Source organism: Pituophis catenifer, unplaced genomic scaffold (assembly GCF_029215685.1).
Source record: "Pituophis catenifer annectens isolate HBS135680 unplaced genomic scaffold, rPitCat1.0.hap2 SCAF_3, whole genome shotgun sequence".
NCBI lineage: Eukaryota > Metazoa > Chordata > Lepidosauria > Squamata > Colubridae > Pituophis > Pituophis catenifer.
The window spans coordinates 98,244,605-98,260,626 of record NW_027256883.1 but is presented as its reverse complement, the minus strand read 5'-3'; the positions used below and the strand labels follow the sequence as shown (position 1 = coordinate 98,260,626).

The 16,022-nt window shown below is 42.8% G+C and overlaps 1 protein-coding gene across 3 annotated transcripts in view; it reads left to right on the top strand.

Moving 5' to 3' along the window:
* The window catches only part of LOC139314879 (histidine--tRNA ligase, cytoplasmic-like), a 53,269-nt gene that overhangs the window by 24,170 nt on the left and 13,077 nt on the right, over nt 1-16,022 (top strand). For 2 of the 3 annotated variants that reach the window (XM_070940839.1, XM_070940837.1), the window contains 7 exons: nt 5,122-5,217; nt 5,957-6,082; nt 6,343-6,450; nt 6,542-6,640; nt 7,638-7,731; nt 7,975-8,102; nt 8,192-8,434. In XM_070940839.1, coding sequence (XP_070796940.1) covers nt 5,122-5,217; nt 5,957-6,082; nt 6,343-6,450; nt 6,542-6,640; nt 7,638-7,731; nt 7,975-8,102; nt 8,192-8,434 — 894 coding nt within the window. Of the gene's footprint in view, nt 1-5,121; nt 5,218-5,956; nt 6,083-6,342; nt 6,451-6,541; nt 6,641-7,637; nt 7,732-7,974; nt 8,103-8,191; nt 8,436-16,022 lie in introns of all 3 variants that reach the window. The other variant, XM_070940838.1, reaches the window with a different exon arrangement.

Sequence of the window (16,022 nt, the reverse complement as noted above, 5' to 3'; positions counted from 1 at the left end):
TTTTCTTTCCAATCCTTTAACCAATTTTGGGGTTACTTCTTCTAATTCTTAAATTTTTCCAGATAATTTTATTCAAAAGTAAATTTTCTTTTCGGGTTTTTGTCCCTTTAAATTCCGCTTATATCCTCTTTTCTTCCCCCTATGTCCGTTAGCCGCTATTTTGCACTGGGGGTTTCAGGTTTAAAAATTATTTTTGTTGTTGTTGTTATTTCATTGGCTGTCACTCACCTGGCTTCAAAAACTCTGTTGCAATCACCGTTCCTGCTCAATACTTAGTCCGGTTGCCCCAGCTTCTTGACAGCCACAATGGCTGCCGCCCTTGCTGCCAAATCGGAGAGAGATTCCTCTGACCTTCGAGGAACTTGCCTGTTCCTCTGGGTCTTCCGAGGTGCCTCTCCTTCTTCCCCGTCTCTACAGGACGGTTCCAGTCCGAGGACTGCTCGGCAGCGGTTTGTCAGTCCAGGTTTTCCCGGAGCTCATTGGAGCCTGCTAATTCCCTGACTGTCTCGCCGCGACGCTTCTGGTCAAATCAGCATATTCAGATGGTCTTGATGAATTATCTGGTGTCCTTCCAGTTGGGTTTCAGACCTCGTATATCATAGTAATGAGATGACACTGATTGCACTTGTTGATGACCTACAGTGGGTGGGGATGAGGGCAGTTCATCTCAGCAGCTTTCACTAGTATTGATGCTATCCTTCTAGATCAGCTTGTTGGGATGGGAAGTACAGTTGTTATAATGGTATTCTTCCTGTATTTAGGACCAATTCCAGTCACTGTTGGGGTAAGTGGAGATCTAGTTCTGCCATATCAGTATGCTGATATCTGGCTGTATCTCAGCTCCCGGTCATTCAAATGATGCCATTAAAATTCTGACTCAGTTTCTGAAGTTGCGGTAATCTGGATTGGGAAGAATAGACTTTGGCTTAACTTGGACAAGATCAAGTAACTGTGGTTTGTTCCCAGAGATCTGCCATCACTATTTCTGGATGGGACTTCTGCTGAATTTCTCCTGGATTTAAAGCTTCAGATCAAGGAGAATAACCCTGATTTTGAGGACCTTAGCGCAAATCTATCTTAGTAGAGATTCATCTGTTTTGCCAGTTCCTAAATTGGCTCTGGTCACAGTCGCTCAGGCATTAATGATGTCTAACCTGGATGAGTGAAACATATTGAATATGGGACTGTCCCTAAAGATCACTCAAGCTACAGCTTATCCAGAATGCAACAGCATAGGTAGTTTTAGATTTATCTTAGTATGCTGTGTAATACCAATAGTTTGCATGCTGCACTGATTACTGGTTAGCTTCTGGATGCCATTTAAGGCTTCAATTGATAATTATAAAACTTCATAGCAAGGGATAAGGGTATTGGAGGAAACCTCTTGACTTAATTATCTGGGCTGGTTCGAAAAGTTTAAACTGGGTTGGCATGTTCTTTGCCGTCTTGCTGGACCCTGAAGCATGTCTTCCCTTACGTTAAGTTTAAGTTAAGTTTACTTTATTATCATTGCACCTCGTACAACAAAATTAAATGCCATCTTCAGTGTACATAATAACTATAAAAGTAAAACACAAACACACATCCTTCACATTCTATACAATTGAATTGAAAACCCCTGATATTGCATTAATATTGCACTATACAGTAGAATTCAATATAGTTACTGCCCTGGGATAGAAGCTGTTTTTCAGCCTATTTGTCCTTGTTTTTATTATCCTGTACCATCTGCCAGATGGTAATAGTTCAAAAAAAAGGGTGCCCAGGTTGAGATGGATCCTTAAGAATGTTTTGAGCTTTCTTAAGGTAGCGGGAGGTATAAAGTTCTTCCAAAGAGGGGAGAGGGCAACCAGTGATCCTCTGGGCAATGACGTTAACCCTCTGGAGTGCTGTGCTATCTGCCACTGCAATTGGCAAACCATACACAGGTGACAGTAAGTTAAAATACTCTATGGTGCAGCGGTAAAAGGTCACCAGCAATTTTTCATTCAGTTGTTGTTTCCTGAGAAGTCTTAGGTAGTATAATCTCTGCTGGGCCCTTTTGATCAGTGCTGCAATCTGAGTGTCGCAGGTCAGGTCCTCTTTTATGATAACACTGTCAGAGTATGAATATTCATAAACTGGAATAGATCAGCCAATGAATAGGCATAGCAACTAAGTCAGCCAATGAGGGCTGTTTAGGAGCTGAGACAGACTGGAGCCAGGGCGTGTATAAGTCTGCAGCTTCTGAGTCTGTGCAGAGAAATGAAACTGAAACCAGTGAGTGTGAATTTGTCTGCTTTGCTGAAATGAAACTAACTGTTCTCTCCTGCCTTGTGTTTTGCTTGTAACTGCTACATTGGAAGAATTGTCTATATTGGTATTGTACATTTATCTTCATGTACTAATATGTATATAAAGAAGTTAATGAATCTTGCTGCATCTGTCTGCCTGTGTGTGCTTTCTGGATTTGATTTTTGCAACAAATTCTGACTAATACCCAGAAATCTAAGACTGGCTCCACTCAATCTTCATTGATAAGCAAGGGCTGGATGTCTATTCCTTCTATAGTCCACTATAAGCGCCTTAGTCTTATTGGTGTTAAGGACCAAGTTATTGTTTCCACACCACGAAAGCAACCGGCCCACCTCATCTCGATAGGCTGATTCATTCCTCCCCCCTGCCCCCCCCCCGGAGATGTGTCCCACCACTGTTGTATCATCTGCAAATTTAGTAATAGTATTACTAGCGTGAGTGGGAATACAATCATGCACATAAAGAGTATAGAGTAAGGGACTCAACACGCAACCCTGTGGTGTACCAGTGTTAAGAATAACACTGCACCTATCTTACTGCACCTATCCTGTGGAACAGCATCACCTCTAAGTTCTAGATGGCTCTAACTCTGCTGGCTCTTGGGTACTGGGCCAAGATGTCACATGAGCTATCAGTGTATGTCTGTGTGCTTTGCAAATTACTGTGCCTGGTAGTATAAATGTTATGCATATTTCTACTGACTTGTTTAGAATTTTATTAAGTTTGGGAGGGAGGATGTTTAAGGTTACCTGCTCAGAGTTGCTGGCAGATGCTTAATTGAGAAACTCCTTCATAGTTAATATGGTGAGAAACTACTTCACGTGGAATCTCCTTTTTTTACCTGCCATCTATTTCTCCTACCTGGGGGTGGGGGAAAACTATTGCTTTTTACTATTTTTTATATTGGGTTTTTATCTTTGTAAGCCATCCAGAATACCTGAGAGTGTGAGTTGGGCGGCCACATACATTTTCTTAAATAAATCATCTTGGAAAATAGAACATCAGATTTACTGTGAGGTTCTTCTGCAGTGGTTAGATAATTTTTACTCCCACTCTGATAAGAGCAATTTTATTATAGTCAATTATTTTGTGTCTTCTAGATTTCACATCTGTTAGAATAGGATAGCTTTTCCTTTTTGTTTGTTTCTATAAATTGATTTTCCTGTTTTTCAATATTTCTCTTAAATAGGATTATATGGTGTTACTGTCAAACTTAGGTAGGAAAGCTCTGTCCCATCATGAAGAATTGACAAAATTCTATGATTTTTTTTCTTCTAGATTGATTATGGGGAATTAGCTATCCTATGATACTCTCTATCTACTATAAGATTATAATATTTCTCCATTTCTATTATTGAAAGATGTATCTTACTTTCCTTTTCAACTACGTGTAATTCATAGTTCTTAGTCATATGGCCTTACCAGAAATAATATGTTCAAGGTGTTTCCAATGCAGCTACTACCTGTCTTAGTAGCTCAGCAATGAAGTGGTACATTGCTGTACTCCCAAGAGAAGGCCAGAGTTTCAAAAGTCATCCATAATAAGTATAGCAAGTAATGTGTCAATATATTTCAGAAATATCTTATAAGAAACCTTTAGCAGGAAAATAGATGCCCCTATAAGGGAAAATATGATGGGGGGTGGGCAGGATTGTTAGTATACATCGATGAAAAGAGCAGTGTGTGCAGACAAGAGAGACAGAGACAGAATATATTGGTACAAATCAGGTAAGGTACCTGTTTATGATCAAACCCTCAGAAGTGGATGGACAGAAAGATTAAAACACAGATTATGGCTTTCCCATTTGCAGTCATCTGGAAGTTTTAGAATGGACAAAAAGACTTACGGAATGGAGCCAAATTAAGATGGAATTTGAAATATAAAGGTGTACAAAAATGATGAACATGTAATTGCTAAAATGTAGACATTTTTAAAATTTGAAATGGAGAATAGGAAAAAGGAGGTGAAGTGGGCTAAGACTTGGTTATAATATACAAATGGATCAGTAGGAAAATATGAGATTAAAAGGATTGAAGGAATTATACTGTGTTACAATCTCATGTTTTAGAAAATGATTTATCTTTGGTATATGATGCTAGAAAAATTATAATATATAAAGACATTCCAAATGTTGAAGGGATATTTCACCATGCTTGAAGATGTAAAGGAGGTAAAAATTATGGATCCAAATGCATACTTTGATGCAGAGGATCTTAAAGGTTAATATTTATTTGAAGCCACAACTTTTCCTTTTAGGATTAATGGATAAACAATTAGGAAAAAAAAAACCATGGAAGGTTATTTAAATGTTCAGCCACCACAGTGAGTTTACTGTATGCACAAAGATAGAAAGATTCAACAGTGCCTATTATGGAGAAATGGCTGGTAAAGTTAACATTTTCCTGAAATGATAAATTAATTTATTTGATTAGAAAAAAGAAATCTACATTTATTGCCAATTGGAAGTCTCTAATAGACTTTTCTGTAAAAATGAAAAAATGAATGTGTAACTTACAGTTTTGATGATTGGACAGGATAGATTATAGAAAGAGGAGTAATATAACTTTGGAGAGAAGTTAAAATATATTTGTATTTATAACTGCTGTGAAGAATATTGGAAGCTACTTTATACTTTTTCCTTTTCTATTTCTCCCTTTTTTCCTTTACTTGCATCTTTCTTTGATATTTCTTTTTTCTTACTTTCGATTAGTTTGTGTTAGCTTTCATCTTGCTTAAAACTTTTAATAAAATGATACATGAGATTGGAACATAGAGTTACAAATGACAAAATATGTTTTTCCTTCTTTTCTTTTCCTTCATTTAAGGAACTCTTTCAAGAGAACTATGGTGAAGAGGCAAAGTTGATTTATCATCTGGAAGATCAAGGAGGAGAGATGCTCTCTCTTCGATATGATTTAACTGTATCCTAACAAAAATTCTAATTTGCAAGAACCACTTTTTTAAAGATAGATTGTCTCTGGCAGAATTGTGGAATAACAATAGATTACTGCATGACCCATAACAGTAATTGAAGGTTGGTCAAAAATTCAAGGGATTCAGAAGAAGCTTCCTCTTTCTAGTTGATTTGTTTAAGGTAAGCATATCAGATCAGAGCTCTTATTTACTTTGTTAGCCAAGATGTTCTCATTCACAATGTAATATGTTAGGGTGAAACTGCAATTTAAACATCATGAGCCAGTGCAGTGTGTCATCTTCTGTAAAAGTCTTTGAAACTGTTGATAAGATATAGAGAATTCTTTCTACATATGGTTAGTCCTCAATTGAGCCAAGAGTTAAGGTTATAAGTCAAGGCATCACATGACCTAATTTTTTGGACATTTTTTGCAGTGGTCGTTAAATGAACACTGCAGTCATTAAGTGAATGTTGTGGTCATTAAAACATGATCTGAGCCTATATGAGATTTTATACACCTATTTTAAATCTTAAATCTGACACTCAAAAAGACTAGAAATGTAGCTATAATGATGTCACTGGATGTATTTTAGCAGTCTATAGAACTAGGTGTGGGATTTTTGGAGGGTTTTTTTTGTTTGTTTGTTTGTTTGTTAAAACGTAAAATATTTCTCAGGTGGAAAAAGGTTGCCCATTGTTTGCTTACTTTCCATGATATAGGCAAGTTTTCTTAACTATGTTTCTAGGTGCCATTTGCTCGTTTCTTAGCTATGAACAAAATTAAACGATGTAAACGTTACCACATTGCAAAAGTCTATAGGCGTGACAGCCCATCCATAAAGAGAGGACGCTTCAGGGAATTTATCCAGTGTGTGAGTATCTGCAGTTTTTTCTACTTTGGGGAGGCAAAACAGAAAGGCAGAGGAGCTGTCTTCTTTCTTTGACCTTTAAATTGAACTTGTCAAAGAAGCAGAGAAAATTCCATGACTGAAATATGGAAATGAGTGAATGCTTTGTGAGATGGTCACTTCACACGTCAGGAAAATAGGATTTAATTATTGAGTACTTCAGTTATTCAATTACTCTACCTAGTTTTTTTGGAGATTTTTAAAAGCTATTTTCTGTATTCCAGGATTTTGACATTGCTGGCCAATATGATCCTATGATTCCTGATGCAGAGTGTTTGAAAGTCATACATGAGATCTTAACTGCCATGCAAGTTGGAGATTTCCTTATCAAAGTAAGAAAAACTGGCTGTTTCTTGTGTATGCATTTATTCACTATATGCATTTATTTTTTAATCTCTTTTTTATTTCTACTGTTTCCCCCAGATCAATGACAGGCGCATTTTGCAAGGCATCTTTACAATATGTGGTATTCCAGAAATCAAATTTGAAGGGATTTGCTCAACTCTTGACAAATTGGATAAGGTTAAGTATCTTCAGTATGATCTTGGTGGGCTTGTAGGAGAGGCAATAAAGTGAATTGGTACAAATAGACGAGAGGAAAAATATAATAATTTTTATATTTGATCCAAAAGGTAGCAGGACATGCATACATGAGGGAACATGGAAGAGATAGGATATGTATATGGAAATGGGAGGGCGCATGAGGGATAGAATGATAACAGAATATGTGATGGAAGTGTGTATGTAGCATGTTTGTGTGTGAGAGAATTTGTGGTTGTGCATATGGAAGGGGGGTAAGGAATGCAGCCATGGAAGTACTTACTTGAAGTGCAGTTTTGTGAATTAGCACTGCTAGACTCAGCAAGTGTATGCCTCGATCGACAGGATTTGTTTGGATTCAGGCACGTTTGAACATGGAAGCCTGAGTATAGTCCTCAGCTCTGAAAACGTTACTCATTCATGTGGTATGCATGAAATAAAAATAATTATTTCACTTGGATCCTGTTAAATTGCCATTCCCTATGTCTGTATGTTATCCATATTGAAAAAAATTGTCAGTTTAAATTATCTGCTATTTGAGCAAAGAAATGCATTAGCCATGTCAGGGTGCTAATTAATCCCATTCTGCTTTTGAGTAATTGCACCTTGATTTAGAGAAGTGGATCGAGGCTTTTCCCTTGAAGCATACTTTAAGAAAATAAACCCGAAGATATATTTTCTAAGAAAAACTCATTTATTTGTTATAAAGAAAATAAAACATCTCACTAGCTAATTAGTTACATCTTGGCAAAGCTTTCCCTGGCCAGACCTCTCCTGGCCGGAGAACAAAGAAAGATTTTTTTAGAGGAAAGTGAAGGAATGTAGACATGCACAGTTAGCTTACTGATACTGGCAAGCTACGGTAAGTCTGAAAGTCCAAAAATAAAAGCTCATCTGGTAAATACAAAAAACGCAGTGACAAGCCAATAGATGAATTATTTAACCTAGATAATGCATTCCTCCCCCACTTCTTCCACAGGTCTCATGGGAGGAAGTGAAAAATGAAATGATCCTAGAGGATGGCATTTCTCCTGAGTGTGTCAATCGTATTAGTGATTATGTTCAACTTCATGGTGAGTATCAGTATAGGCATTCTGTAATGTATTAATAATTAATCTCTAGTTGGAGTAAGATTGACTATGATTCTGCAGATATTTTGTGTGAAGTACTGTCTTCTTTATGTTGTGTGTTCCAAACATTGGATTCGATTTAAGTTGAAATAATGTTGAGTTAGTATTGTAATTGTAAGATTTACTGAAAGTGATAGAAAACAATGTAAGTATATCTTACATCTTTAAATGCATATTTTTCTGCAGGGGGACCATGTCTCATTGAGAAACTTCTCAAGGATCCAAAACTGGTACAGAACAGATTGGCTATGGAAGGACTGGAGGACATGAAATTGCTATTTGAATACCTTACTCTATTTGGCATCATAGATCAGGTGAATTGGAATGTGGTATTAGGTAAATATAAGTGAATTGTGGCAGTCCAATATGCTCCTATTAAAAGCCCTCTTGTCCTGTTTCACAGGTCTCCTTACATCTGAGTCTGGCTCGTGGTCTGGCTTATTACACTGGAGTCATCTATGAGGCTGTTTTATTGTGCCAAAAGCATAGCCACCTAAATGAGTCTCTTAGCTTAAGGAGTGTGGCTGGAGGTGGACGTTATGATGAGCTTGTAGCAAAGTTTGATTCAAAAGGACATAAAGTACCTTGCGTTGGACTCAGCATTGGTGTTGAAAGGATCTTCTCTATCATAGAGAAGAATAATGAGGTAAAGTCTATTAATCAGAAGATGTTAAATAAACGAGAGTTCAGAGTTGTGCATAGGAATCAGAATACAAATGCAGAAGTGTGGAAGTGAAAGACATTTATAGGATAGGAAATAATAGATTCAAGGACTGTCCAAACTCTAATTGGTGGGTGGGGGTGGGATGAAGGATAGCACAGCCCCAACTCTTCAGGCATTGAAGCTTTCCCATTAGTATTTTAAAATATTCCTGAGAGTTTGGCCGCCTGCCTGCTTTCCTGTTCTGTGCTTTGAGGAAATGGTTGGGACCTGGCTGTGGCATATAACAGCCTCTTTGGTCTGGGACCAGTCACATGTAGTCACGCCTTTTCCACTCTTCCTGGCAGCACACCAATTCTGTAGAATTTCTCTGGAAAGAATCTGCACAAAAAGACTTGGTTCAAAAGATTACATCCTATTGGTATCACAAGAGACGAGTCAATCTGAAATATTCCAAGTCTCATTTTATTCTGGCTGGGAATTCTGGGAATTGAAATTTGCTCAGATTGCTCAGGTTGAGAAAGACTTCTCAACCTGAGTGATAGAAGAGTCTAGTCTTATAGAAGAAAAAGGGAGTGATGGCACTCTTCTCCCAAAGGCAGTTTGAATAGGCTCCCAGCTGCCTCTTTAGGGGACAATGAGCCAAGCTCTTCCAAGTGGAATCATAGATTTTTGTCTAGATCATAATCTTTTCTCTTTAGTCCAATATGACCCATCATTGCATCTTGAATTGCATTATTATTTCATTTTTTTTCTTAGAAACTACTAGCTCAGACCACCTGTTCAGTAAGAGATATTTACCAATCCAATTTAAATCAACTGCCCTCTCTTGCTTGTTCTCAATCTCTCTGATCAATCCCCCGTATTACAGACAGTCTGTAATTGAAAGTGGGAACTCTGCTTCTAAACGATGCAGTTGTAAAGTGTGACATCACACAGGCATGCTGACTTACAACAGCAGTTGTGGCAGCCCCAGTTGCCATTGTTAGGTGAATCCTGAGCAACTGCAGCCTTCCATATTCATATGGTCACCATTTGCAATCTCTTGGCTTCCCTATTTATTTTCTTGTCAGAAGGCAGCAATGAAGGTCGCAAGTAGCGATCGCATGATTGGAGACAACAGTAATGTAATGTAGGCCCTAATTGAGAGCATGTGTCAGCAGGGACAATGCAACAACCACAACTATGAGTTTCTGTTTTAAGTATCCCTTGTTTAGCCCTATTGTAACTTTGAATGGTCACTGAATGAATAGACATTAAACAAGAATTACCCATAGCCAATCAATAGCTGAATGCTAAGAGAAGCTCTAGAAAAATAATAACGGAATGAAAACAGAGAGATTACGATGGATCCTCTATGGGACTGTGTGCTGTTCCAACTCTGCTGCCACATTAAAGAGGTTTATGTAATTTCATTTTTTTATTGTTCTTTAGAGGTCTTGATTCCTTAAGTATTTTAATAAAACTTGCACAGTTATGGAATTCCTTGAAAGAAATTAGATTTTTGTAAGCAGTCATAGCTCAAAAATTCCATTACTGAATCACCTGTTAAAATAACAAAAAGAATAAAATGGCTTAGAACACATTATTCCCGTTTTTCTAATCTATTCCAATGTTAGCTATAAAAAAAGGTCTTATTTCTTATTTTAACATTATAGACATTTACATTGCATCCAGATTAATTTACAAACTGTTTGGGTTTAAATTTTTCAATTTAAAAAAGAGCCATCCTTAATATAAAATATCCATTAGGCAGGCAGGATAGTACCATAGTACTGGGCAGAGAAGCAATGGGTGGTATAGAGACTGGCTAGGCAAATGGGCACTAGACAAAGTAAATGAGAACAAAGCAAGAAAAGGGGATGATACTAAAAATAGGATGAGATAGATCATCCTTCATTTAAAGAACAATTTTAATTTTAAAAAAGTTTAAAAAGCATTATTCTGGTAAATTTTCTGAAAAGCATTGTCCTTTATTATGCAATTCATCTGCCCCTCTAAATAATTCAGAGTAAATGAATTGATGTCAAACTAGGTCTCCAAACTATGGCCTGTGGGCTACATCCAGCCCTCTGGATTGTTTCTTCCGGCCTACCAGTTCCTCCCACATGCTGTGGTCTGATCCTTTCCAAACAGCACAGGAAGAGAAAGCAAGGTTATATTCACCACTGTTTGGAAAGGAAAGTAGGACTCCAATGTGTGTCTGTGCAAATCAGCTGGAGGGTTTCTGGATGAGGAAGAGGGAAACATCTTTCCCTTTAAAATTTGCCCCAGCTTTCAGCCAGCTGGAAAATTGCTTTCTTTGCAGGGGGTGGATCCAGAGGGCTCCTTTGGAATATTCTCCCCTCCCCCAGCCCCCTCACAAAGAAAGCCCCGTTCAAAGTCAGGGCAGCCAGACAAGGAAGAGGAAACTGGCTGGGATTCTATGATGACTCACAACAGCCAGGTAGTATTCAAGTGCATTTGTTATCACTCTCATATTATTCTTAATTTGGCAGCCCGGCAGGAATCCATTTTGGTCCGGGTGAATATAGTTATTCAGTACTTTTTTGAATCTTTCTGCTATAATTATGGCAAAAACTTTGTAATCTGTATTTAGTAGAGATATTGGTCTATAGTTTTGAATTAGTTGGAGATCAGTGTCCTCTTTGGGTATGATAGTAATTATTGCTTCCGTCCAGGTTCGTGGGATTTTTGTCTTTACTAAGGCCTCGTTATATAATTCCAGCATGATCTCTCCTATTGTTTCTTGCACCGTTTTATATAGTTCCACCGGTAATCCGTCAGGTCCTGGAGTTTTATTGTTTTTTTGCTTTTTCAGTGCTGTATCCAATTCCAGCTTAGTTATTGGTCTGTTCAACATTTCTCTTTGTTCATCTGTAATTTGAGGAATATCCGATCCTTCTATGTATTGTTTTATTTTTTCTACTTCTACTTCTTCTTGTTTGTATAGATTGGCATAGAATGTCTGGATGATTTCTTTTTTCTCTCTCCTACTATAGTGGATTTCCCCGTTCGAGTCTCTAAGTTGATATATCATTCTTTTATCCTTGTCTTTTTTCAGTCTATAGGCCAGCCATCTACCTGTTTTATTCGCAAATTCGAAGTAATTCTGCTTGGCCATTTTTATTTTCTGTGCTAATTCTTTTTCCTGATCGCTGCTTCCCGCTATCCATAGCTGGGTTTGTTCCTCAATTCTTGGCAACAACTGAGTGAGAGCTGTAATCAATTCCGTGGCTAGGCCACACCTCCACTCCCATAAATCCCCAGTCTTCACTCAGTTGCTGGCAAGAACTGTTGTGAAATTTTGAGCTGTGGAGTTTGCCTCCGTTTTTCCTGACTTTTTACTTAACTTAGGTTCGTTTAGGCATTTCTTTTATTTTTGATTATTCCTTACCCCTTTTTCCTCTTCCTTCGCGAAGGAGAACGAATAGAAGCCTTTGAAGCCACGAGGATTCGCCTGGGCTCCAGATGCCGCGTTTGAACGCCGAATCGCCGCATATCCCGCCAGCCCCCCCCCCAGGGACTCAGGATCTGTGGGCGCACCAAGGTTTGAACTGTGAGGGGCAGGCGAGCTCACCAGCTGCTGCCGCTGCCTCTATTTCCAACACACTGGTGTTCCTCTCAGCCCGGAGACATCGAACAGCCGGCGAAGCAAATCAGCTGGTGATCGGGTGAGCAAAACAAGCGGCGGGAAGCCCTAATCACACCGGAGCTAACACGGCAGCTGGTAGGACCTTCGGGCCACCAGTTTAAGACCACGAATGCTGGCCAGCCCTACCTGAGGGCGAAGAGGATGTTGGAAAACGGCGGGGAGCGTTACAACCACGCGGCCTTTGGTCGGACCCCCGGGCCGCCATTTTAAGCCCGCTACCGCGCGCCAGTCATCACTGCTCCCACAAGGCAGGCAACGCCATTTTGGAAGGACCTTCGGGCCTCCAAAGTCACCCCACTGCCTGGCCTAAGATCCGCAGGGGAGCTTGCATGGGTAGGACCTTCGGGCCACCCTCGGTTACCCCCTTACCTTAAGAAGCCTCGGGGGGGGGGGAGAGACCCGAAGTCAAGCTGACAGGCTGCTGATAAGGGGAGGCATTGGCAGAATAACAGACTCCCCATTCTCCTCCGATCTGGAACTGGAGGCGAGCCCCCCCCCCCGCAAGCATGGCAATGTCTCCAAGAAAACCACGGGTCAGCGGACTGAGGCACACAGGCCCAGGACCCACAAGACAAAGGTAACGCTGGGCCAGGAAAAGGACACCAGGAGGCGTCAGAAGGCCCCAGAACACCAGGCCGCCAGAATACAGGAGGTGGCAGCCCTTGTCTCAGACACAGAGGGAGACCTTATGCACAACATCTCCCCAGGGCAGAGGAGGGGGGAGCAGGAGTTGGCGCCCACCTTTCCCTCCTTCCAGGAAGCAACTGCGGCTGCCCAACCCCTGTTGCTCTCAAAAGGGGTGTCCACATCACTGCCTGATGTGTCAGCGGCCAGTGGCTTCATGTCTCACCGTCGCTTACCAGAAGCCACTTTCACCCCTATGGCGGCGGGACTTGGGGCCCCGGAGGGTCTGCAACCCATGTCCCAAATGGATCTGCAATCTGCCTTTTCCTCTGCCTTGTCATCCTTCCTAGCGGCGGGGTTGCAACAAAACGCACAGGCCCCCTGCCAGGTGCCAGTGGTTAGATCTCATGAGCCCAGAGCTCCACCTCAGAGGGCCACTCATGGACAAGCTGAATCCTGTGAGGAATCGGACCAAGGGGAGGAAGGCCCGGAGGACATGGAATTCTCTGAGGACGAGGGTCTGGCTCCAGACAACCCACCCCTTTCGGGGTGGTTTCGTCCTGCCCTATTCAAATCTCTCCTTCATAAGGCAAGGCTCTCGACGAATCTGGGGGTGCCCGGGGAAGACCCTCAGCACTCACAGACCCCAGTGGGACCCCACAATGCACTCTTTAAGGTGTCAAGACAGGAAAAAGATTTTATCCCGTCCTCAGCTGTTCTCGGAAGTAATCAAGACTCCCTGGGGCCAGCCCAGCTCGTTGACTACACCCAGCAGCTAGGAGAAAAAGCTCTACTGCTCGGCCCCCGAACTGGAGGACCTACTAACACTCCCCACGGTAGACCAACCAGTGGCAGCGTTAGCTTCAAATTCGGTGATCTCTACAGACGCCGTGGATGGACTCAAGTCCGAAAACAAACGGGCAGAAATGACGTTTCAGAAATCACACCAAGCGGTGGCATGGGCAATCAGGACTGCAACGGCTACGTCGTTTTTCAATCGAGCATCACTTATCTGGCTTCGTCAACTGCAGGAGAGGCTGCCCCCAGAGGAAACAAGGCTGCACCAGGACATAAACAAGATCGTAGCAGCCACAGAATACTCGGCAGATGCCTCCCTGAATTCAGCCAAATTTGCATCCAGAGCCTTGGCTTCCACCGTCACGTCTAGAAGACTGTTCTGGCTGCGCCACTGGAAAGTGGACCTTAAAGCGAAATGGAAACTAGCCGCAGCCCCTTACCAGGCTCCGTCTCTATTCGGTGCGGCATTGGACCCAGTCTTCATTGAGGACAAGGACAAGAGGAAGGTGCTTCCGTCCTCATCCCGCCACTCAGAGCGTCGTTACACTCCCTACCCACAAAGACAGCCCTTTCGGACTAGCGCAGGACCAGGCGGTCCTTCATCGCAACACTCCATGTTCCGGGGAGGAGGCGGCTTTCACGACAGACGTCAGTTCCAGGACCGCAGCAGGAATCAACAATCAGCCAAACGCCCAGCCCGGGGCTCCGGCTACAAACCCTTCAGGAGGGGCAAATGACTCCTGGGGCCAGGGGCCCATAGGCGGAAAACTGCACCTATTCCACCATCAGTGGGCCCGCTCAACATTGGACGCGTGGGTGCAACGCACCATCTCACTGGGACTATCCATCAAGTTCTCTGGCCCACCGCCCACACGCTTCTTACGCTGCAAGATCCCGGCATCGCCGGAACTCAACTTGCTCATGAACACGGAAATCAATCACCTGCTGAACATCAAGGCCATAGAAAGAGTGCCCGCAGCCCAGTATCAAGAAGGGTTTTACTCCGTACTCTTCCTAGTACCAAAGCCTTCCGGGGGCTGGAGAGGTATACTAAACTTAAAACACCTCAACCAGTCGGTACGCTACCGCAGATTCAAAATGTACTCGATAAGGTCCATCTTGATGGGTGTGAGACGCGGAGACTTTCTTCAGTTGGTAGATCTGAGAGAAGCGTACCTACACGTCCCAGTTCACCCCGACCACAGGTGTTTCCTGAGATTCGAGTTTGCGGGGCAGCACTTCCAATATCGGGCGATGCCTTTCGGTCTGTCACCAGCGCCCCGCACCTTTACCAAGCTTGTATCGGTGGTGGCAGCAACACTCAGAACCTTGCCGGTGTGGGTCCTATGCTATCTCGACGACATTTTGATCCTGTCGGAATCCCAGAACCAAGCAGTCAGGGATATGGACTTAGTTATAAAAGCATTCCAGGATCATGGATTCACCATCAATTTCGAAAAAAGTCATCTGGTTCCGTCCACCCGCATCCTACACCTGGGTGCGGTGATAGACTCGGCCAGGGGTCAGGTGTTTTTGGCTCCAGACAGAACACGGAGCATCGTCGAACTAGTCCAACAGGTCTTGGGCTTGGAGAAGGTGCCATTACGGACCCTATCGAGCCTCCTAGAAAGATGGTGTCTTGCTTCAACATCGTACCGTGGGCACGCAGACACTCCCGCTTGCTCCAATGGTTCCTGTTACTGTTCCAACGAGCAGGCAGGGCAGACTCAAAGAACGAGGTGTTCTTACCCCCTCAGGTCCACCTCGCTCTTGCTTGGTGGACGTCCCCGGTGCTTCTCAAGGGCTGCGACTTCCTGGAACCGGACAGGCTGGTCCTAACAGACACCAGTCTCCACGGCTGGGGAGCCCACCTGTTTTCACTAGTGGCACAGGGCCAGTGGTCAGAGACGGAACGGCACTGCAACATCAACTTGCTGGAGCTACGAGCAATCAGGCTAGCTCTACTTCGATTCCGCTCGATGGTGGAGGACCAACACATCTTAGTGCTCACGGACAATATCTCCACCAAGGCCCATGTGAACAGGGAAGGGGGCACAAGATCCCGGGACCTGATGTTCGAAGCGGAAGCCCTCTTCAGCTGGGCGGAGGCTCACCTTCGATCGATAAGGCGGATCACATCTCCGGGGAGACCAGTGTACAGGCCGACTGGCTCAGCCGGGAACGGATAGACCTGGCAGAGTGGCAGCTGCACCCAGAGTTGTTCCAGGAACTGGCCTCCCAGTTCGGAACTCCAGTCGTCGACTTATTCGCGACCCGGTCCAATGCGCAGGTACCACGCTTTGTGTCCCGCTACCCGTCACCCCAGGCCGAAGATCACGACGCCCTTCGGTGCAGATAGCCAGCGGGCCTCCTGTATGCCTTCCCACCGATCCCACTGATACCACGACTCATCCTGAAGGTGCTATCCGAGGAGGCAGACTTACTCCTGGTAGCACTCAACTGGCCACGCCGACCGTGGTATGCCGATCTAGTGGC